This window comes from Stomoxys calcitrans, chromosome 4, assembly GCF_963082655.1.
Source record: "Stomoxys calcitrans chromosome 4, idStoCalc2.1, whole genome shotgun sequence".
NCBI lineage: Eukaryota > Metazoa > Arthropoda > Insecta > Diptera > Muscidae > Stomoxys > Stomoxys calcitrans.
In genome coordinates this window covers 54,081,594-54,089,836 of record NC_081555.1, presented here as the reverse complement: position 1 = coordinate 54,089,836, position 8,243 = coordinate 54,081,594, and the positions used below count along the sequence as shown (strand labels likewise).

Here is an 8,243-nt window from a genome sequence, read left to right as displayed (position 1 = left end):
TTCGTGTAAAGTTAGGTTCTATTCGATTATGTCAATTTTGCATATCTCGCTTGTTTTATATGCCGTTTAGTAATGACATTATTGGTAAGCGTGTAAAATAGAAAACACTGGTGTTACCATTAAACCTTTCCTTAGAAATGATTATTTTTTGCATTATCTCGCCAAATGTTGGAGATGTACAATAATGAACTGCTCTAAAACTACAGCAAATATAATTTTAGTGACATCGTGTGCAATTTCATTTTTATCGCCTTTTGCTATTTCTCGCCAAGGGCGCGATATAATGATTTCATGCCCTTTCTACCAAACACATACAATATTGCAGAGAAGAGTAATTTGTCTGAATTTTTGTTATTTGGTAACGTAATCGCCGATGTTGAGAACAACAGCTCAATTGACTAAATTTACTTACATTTTCATTATAATGTTTTTCTTTTTGTTTAATTAAATCCTAACTGTGAGTGGTGTGGGTGGTGGTTATTTAGGGAAACACATTGTATCGTTTCTGCTTTATTTTTATTTAGATGTGTATTTAAATTGTAATTTATATATATGCATATATTGTTATTTTTTAATTAATAATAAAAATCTTATTGGTTTTAATGTTTTCATTACTCTTAGATTTCTTTTTATAAAGGGGGCTGCTGTTTTCGTTTTTTGTATTAGTATTGTGATTCTTGTTAAAAATTAAATCTCTATCATAATTGTTTAATGTCATGTTTGTTTTGTTGCTGTTTGTAATACCAAGAGTGAAACATTTTGCGAAAGTTCTCATTTGAAATAAGTTGATAAAAACGGGATTTATGGTTTCGCATTCACATTCAAACGATACTCTCCCCAAAAGATATTAACATTTGTTTATACCTTACTTATAATGCAGATTGCCATTGGCGGGATGGGAGGAAGGTGGTTGTTATATGCAAACTAAGATTTATTTATTTTGCTTTTAATTGTAATTTTTGTAATTTTCTCGAAGCTTAAAACTAATTAAAGTTAAAGTAGCTAAAAACAAAAAATGGTAGGCGAGAAATGTATAACTTTGTATAGATTTTTGTGTTTGGACAGACAATCACTCGCCAATGGACAAATAAATAATTACAAAAATATTTCATGCACACAACCAACAAAATTAAGTTTTGTTTTAAAAATTCTAAAACATTTTACCCAGAAAATGAGTAAGAAAATCGTTCTCAAAATAAATTTAACAAAATTCAAAAACCTAACGAATGCCACTGAGTTTACTCTTAAAACTATATACACAAAAGATAATAAGCTGCAAAAAAAAAATATGTAGGTAACTTAAATGTAAAAATCGCATACAGATAAAATGTCGAAAATTAAGATTTTTACGTGCAATCATCGTAGAAATTAAAAAATTATTAGAAGACAAACATTTATTTAACATTTTAACCACATTTCGAATCTGCAAAAATTTAACTTTGTGTTTTCAATTACCCATATATACTCATAGACTCATATACATATGTTTAAGACTAACAAAATCTGCTTCAAACATTTCTATTACATTTGCTGGCTTAGGTCATTTCTCAAAACCTGTATAAGTGAAAAACTTAGTATCCTGAAAATCATTTAATGTTTTCATGCTGATCAGCATCATCATGATTTTTAAAATTGTAAATTTTGCCCATGAACATTCCACTAAGGTACAGGGGCACATATCATTGAGGACAGTCGGATTCATATTTAAGCTCAATGATAAGGGGCCTCCTTTATATAGCCGAGTCCGAACGGCGTGCCGCAGTGCGACACCTCTTTGGAGAGAAGTTTTACATGGCATAGTATCTCACAAATGATGCCAGCATTAGGAGGGGAAAATCACCCCTGAAAATTTTTTCTGATGGTCCTGCCAGGATTCGAACCCAGGCGTTTAGCGTCAAAATGGCAAAAGTAATTATGCAAAACAAATATTACCAGTGTAAGGCTATTTCCACTAGTAACTGCCTGTAGTGAGACTGGCTTGTAAAATGTTTAGTTAATTGTAACACCACAGTCGGTGACATACCAAAGCCTCGTTGCCCACAATGGGCGGCTATATGTTGGTTGCTCCATAGGTTAGCAAAGCTCGTTCCGGTCCATAGGACCGATCGCTGTGGAAATTGTGGTAATTGTTAATTTAAGGCGCCAATAGGTCTTAAAGCAAGAGCCGGTGCCACCCGGCCTCCTCCTACCTCCTACTACCCAGTATATGAAACATTCCACTATATGCAACCTGTGGAAACGACCGGTAGCTTCCAGCTGAGCTTCTCATGATGACGGCGAACACCACCCAAAAACAACCCGTGGGGGTCATCCCGTGCCGTGAGCGTACATTATATTTTGCTTGCCAACGGGAGCCTGGTAAAGTTCCACCTCGCACTGTAAACCAAACTCTTTATAATCACAGCAACCGAGGTACTTTATCACGTATGTGAAAAGAAAATTAATTGGCACAAAACAAATATGGAATATCAGCATTCAAAGTAACCGATTATAAATTTATTTGAACAGAATTCATTGTGGATCCTGAACAGCAATTGGGAATATCAGTTAGGACTTGCCTGAGCCAGTCATCTCAGGCCGTTAAAGTAGCAGATAATGGGAAGCAGATTACGGGCTTCTTTTATTTTTGGCTACACAAAAAATGATTCGAGTGTTAAGTTTGTGGAAATCGTTAAATGAATGCTTTATACATATTTCTGGCCTAGGCCACACTAAGTGTTGTCAGGTGCAATCTCACATTTCCATTAAAAAGTTTTGACATTTTCTAACCTAATCGTACTCAGAACGTTTTGACGTATGTCCATCATTTGTGTTGTTTATATTGACTTTCGTGCTATCATTTATCACAACTTTCGATGTGGATTCTCACGACAAGAGTACATTGATGAACTAAAATCTATGTATTGGAGGCTACAGTGGCGCAGAGGTTAGCATGTCCGCCTATGACGCCGAACGCCTGGGCGTGAACATCAACAAAATTTTCAGCGGTGGTTATTCCCTTACTAATACAAGCTAAGTTTGTAAGGTTTCCTGCCATGTTAAAACTTCTCTACCAAGTGGTGTAGCTATGCGGCACGCCGATCGGACTCGGCATTAAAAAGGAGGCCCTTATCATTGAGCCTAAACTTTAACCGGACTGCACTTATTGATATGAGAGAAGTATCGCCTGTTCCTTAAAGGAATGTTCATGGGAAATTAAGTATTTAGTGGTATCTATGTATGAATTCAATCGTAACCGACGCTCGCTCAAGAAATGAATTCCGTGAGGGTCGTCTGCATGAACTTAAACCCAGGCGTTTATGCGGACCTACACGCCACTATCAAAGATGGTCTGTGTGTCGGTTTTTTTGGTTTTCTACTGTCAACAAGTTGTAAACGTCATACACTTGCATAACCTATAAAAAGTAGTAAACGTCCTAAACCTCGAAATTGTTTCGCTTCTTTTTAAGTTTCGGCAACATATCATTGTTTAGGTTTGCTGTCGTTGCTATAGCGCCTATATACAATTTTCAAAATTTTAAAATTGGTAAAAAAAAGTTTTTATTTTAAATCTATAATCAGCGCTCTGCCTTTCGAAGCTGTATGACTGACCACTTTAAGTTATTCACAAATGGCGCCAGTATGTATAAGTGTGGGTGAATAACAGTAAAAAGGGTTGTTGATGTTCTCGCCAGGATTGGAAGTCGGGAAGGACGTTTTCTGTTACAGTAGCACGTGCTAACCTATGCACCAGTGTTGCCATATTCATAAATTCACAAAAGTTGAAACTAATTCAACAAAGTTCTAATTATTTTTCATTTTTGTCATAACCAAAATTTTTTGGTTAGGCTTATGACGTTTTGGAAATGTATGCCATTTACGTCGGAATCTCCGACAGACCATCTCTGGCCACGATGACTCTAACACTTGTGCGAAAATTTAAAGCAGAAATTTGCCAGGCAAATAGTTTAACTTAGCGACAAAACATCAGCAACAAATGAAAGCTGCAGTTGGATGGTAAAATGTTAATGTTCACAAACAAATCATAGCGGATAAAATGTTTTGAGACAATCGAATAACACATATTGGCGAGTGATTTGATTCTTAAACATTGAATATTTAGTTTTGATACATACACAAAAAAATATATATATGTGCATTAAATGCACAACGAAAAAAAAATGTCTAACATAAAAATTAAAAGCTTACATTTACATCAATAATTAAAAAAATGTATATATAAAAGGAAGAAAACCAAATTGTGGAAGAGTAATAATTATACACTAAAAAAAAAAAGAAAAACATACGCACTTTAACGTCGTACATTGTGTATACTACTCTATATATGTTTCTTTTCTTAAAAGCTATTTATATAAGAAATATTACACTTTATTTTTTGTTTTGTTTTTGTTTTTGCAATAATTATAAAGTACTTCGTAAAAAAGGAGGAAATGGAGAAATAAGTCATAAGGTCAATTCTGTGTTTGGGGTTTCGTTTCTATTTGTGGTTGTGGTTGTTGTTGTTATTGTTATAGTTATAGTGGGAGCAAGAAAAGGATTAGGTCTTAGTAAATATACATCGGCAGAAACTTAAGAATATCAACTAAACCTAAGAGAGTTAACCTTACACGTTTTTTGTTTTTGTTTTTCTATTCTCTTCAGTTAAGTAGTAAGTCGTACATTGTAGATAAAAAAGAAAACGTTGTTTATTGTGTGTTGATGAATGCATGCCATGCCTCTGCATTTAAATCTATTTTCGACATCGTGAAAGTCGATTAACACCACCATCATCGACCACCATGGAGGCAGCCGCGGAAGGAGCAGCACCTCCACTGCCATTGCTACTAGCAGCAGTTATTGATGTGGAGGCAGGTATTGAGGTGTTCGGTATTGCTGTTGTTGTTGATGATGTAGTTGTTTGGGCTGATTCTGAAGTTTCACTATCGCTGTTGGGTTTGTTTACAGTAATAGTTTGCTCCAGTGCAACATTTTCATTTGCTGAAAATATTCACACACAACATTCAAATAGGAAAATTATTGAATCAAAATAGAAATGGATTGTTTGGTATGGTGTGATGTGGCGGTATCTATGTCATTATGGAGGTATGAAGTTATGATTGTGGCGAATTGATAGAATGGACGATGCCTTTGAAAGAAACACAACAACAATTATTACAACCTATAACGTTGTTTTTCTCATTCACGCGTGTGTGTGTGTGTGTGCGGATAGTATGTTGGTATGGCAACTCCAATGTATTAGACTGATATTAGCAAGCGGCCGATATTTTCTTTACCATCTTTTTCCTATTCTATTTTTCTTTTATGGTCAACATATGAAATAAACATATGAGAAAAGATTGTTCTGACGATAACTGATTTAAGGTATGACCCTACAGACGATAATTAGAGAAAATCCTTTAAAATGGTTGCAAGCTCTTTTTGTATAACTCACTCTCTTTTCTTCTATTAACACTTTCCCCGTTTGCTTTTACTTTTTCGACTTACTCTTAGATTTAGTGGCTGATTTTGTTGAGGTTGTTGCTGGTCTTTTGGCTGGTGTTGATTCTTCTGACGATCCGGCATCTGCTAGAGATTTCCTTTTAGCAGCTCTCTCGCCGCGTGTAGCCTTTGATGTAGACGGTGAAGGTGTGGGTGTGGGCGTGGGTGTGTTCTAAAAACGATAATAAATGTTTAGATTAAAAGTAATAAAAAAAATATTACAAAAAAATTAATACATTGTTACTCATTGCTTCAAAAAAATATATTTATTCTCGTAGGTTTCACAAGTCTTCAATATCAATGTATGTTTAATAGAGTTAGTTAGTTCTGACTGATGTTGGTTCTGATGATGATGTTTTTTGAAAATACTACTTTTAGTCATTAAGCAACTGTTGGGATGAACGGGGAGAACTATAAATTTGAAATGTGGTTCAAAAGCATGGCAGCAAATAAATGAGGGTCGTGGTGCGATGCACTGCACCTGGGATTTTAGCTGTGAGGAAGTTGATATTTTATCGATCTTTCGATTAAACCTTACAATGATTAACACAAGGCAACCAAAGGCTATCCCGCGACAGGAGTAGAATAGGGAAAATTACACCGACATATATATGGGTCTATAACAAAATCCTCTTGCTAGAGATGGCGGCGTACTAATCTTAAGGTATTACGCAACTACGTGGTCAGGTAACCTCTTGATATGACTAGTCCTTGTTCTGTTTGTTTTAGCAGTTAAGTCAAGTTCATATTTATTGAGTATTTTTTTTAAACATTGAAGTAGAATTAGAAACATAATAATAAAGAAAACTTATGTCTATAACGTATTATCGCAATAACATATTAAGTAGTTTCAGCACCTGGCTTTAGCATAAAAGGTAAAATGTAATATGGATACATGAAATTAGAATTATTGACGTCCTTGCTCCCGAGACTACTACATTAAATAGAAAAATCTTAATCTAGGGTTTGAACTTAAAGCTACAAATGATAAAACAAACAAAAAATAATAATAATTATAACTGATAAAAAAAACAACGTAAAAGTAGGTTAAGATGTAGCTACCCACGGTGAGTGCCGGCTAGGGCCTTCGCGTAAAAAGCGATAATACCCGATTCAGGTTCATTAATATATCCCAAGGGAGATAAATACTGAGCATTATTCCAACCAACGTTCGCCTGATTATTCATAGCGTCAATCATATGAGAATTCTCTTGAAGCCCTAATCTTAAATTGAATTTCTCCAAAAGATCACAAACATAGGAAGAAAGACGCTTCAACTTGGAATTCAAATAAATAAAATTATTTGAATATCTTCTGTTAATGCGCTTAAAATTCTTCCCAATGCAAAGTCTCAAAATTTTCCGCTCAAAAATCTCAAGTTCTTTCATAACAATGGGGGATATATTGAACCAAATTGGAAAACCATATAAGATAACAGGCCTAATACAAGTCTTGTACAATAATAGTTTCGTATTTACAGGCAAAGATTTGTATCCAAGAATTTTTTGAAACGATGCAAATATTCCCTGGGCCTTATTACGGACACCCAAATATTTAACTTTCTCTTTAAATGGAATTTCAATGCCATTTAAAAATAGCTTCAAGGATTTACTTTCGGGTACAACAAAGCGCTTGCATTTTCCCGATGCATTTCTTATGCAAATGGCTTCGCATTTTGAAGTATTTATCTTTATACCCCATTTATCATAAAAATTTTTAACCTCATGGAGGTATTGCGAGACTTGGACCAAAGCACATGCTGGCGATTCGTTGTGAGAGTATAAAAGGGAATCATCCGCATACAAAATACCCGAGGAATGTTCGGAGTTGTGGGGAAAATCACTTATAAAAATGTTATATAAATGTGGAGCTAAAACCGATCCCTGCGGGACACCACAATTAACATTTGAAAATTCCGACAACTGATTTTTGAAGAGTACGCCAAATTGTCTATTCGTAAAAAAAACTTTTGAAAAGCTTTACCACATTCACCCTATAACTATTCACCCCATCTATCACCGCGTTTTACTGAATGTTGTCCAGACCCGCTTGACATGCCTCTTGATCAAGAGGTTCTTTCTTGTAGCGCTGAACCTCACTCTCTACATCATATAGATTCACTTTAAGGCTTCTGGGCGGTGGATAACTATTCACAAGATCGCGATTGGTAAGACATAGGATCTTTGTCTACAGATAGAGGTGGTCCACGGGAGAACTGAGAGTCCGTCGCAGTTGGAAGAACGACATTCTGACAGATCTGAAAATTATGCCACTGCGTGTCACATAGCTGACTAGATCACACTGGCGCTGTATAACTTACCAGAGACCGGTTTTTTTGTCAGCAGCTCAAGTGCTGCTGGCAAGTGACTTAAGGACGTTGTTTCTACTTTTAACTTTATCGCAAATTGCTGTGGCATGTGAGGAGAATTGTAAGAGGTGTCAATTATGACATCAAGTATTTTGGGACACTTGATGGTCGGAACCGTTTCTCCATCGACTGTCACATTCAGCTAATTATTCGCCTCACGCACATACAGCTACTATACTGTTTATTTCCAGATTCTGCTGATTCTGGGGTTAGTGCGGTCCTTTCAACGAATCCCGAGTACCACAGCCTGCGCCGGGATATTGGGCCGCACTTGGGGTATTCGACCTGCTGGTATGAAGCGAGCGACTGTGCATTAATGATGTCTCGCAATTTCCTCTCGGCAACTAGCACATTTAAGGGAGGTGTCAGTTCACTAAAGCGGCGATTGGTGTATTCT

The 8,243-nt window shown here is 35.8% G+C and overlaps 1 protein-coding gene across 1 annotated transcript in view; it reads right to left on the bottom strand.

Annotated features, from left to right (window-relative positions):
- Positions 1-4,367: 4,367 nt before the first annotated feature.
- LOC106092834 (mucin-2) overlaps positions 4,368-8,243 on the bottom strand; it is a 33,143-nt gene continuing 29,267 nt past the window's right edge. The window contains exons 5-6 of the mRNA XM_013259762.2: positions 5,485-5,650; positions 4,368-4,977 (exon numbers count right to left, since the gene is read on the bottom strand). Coding sequence (XP_013115216.2) covers positions 4,730-4,977; positions 5,485-5,650 — 414 coding nt within the window. The 3' untranslated portion in view covers positions 4,368-4,729. The remainder of the gene's footprint in view (positions 4,978-5,484; positions 5,651-8,243) is intronic.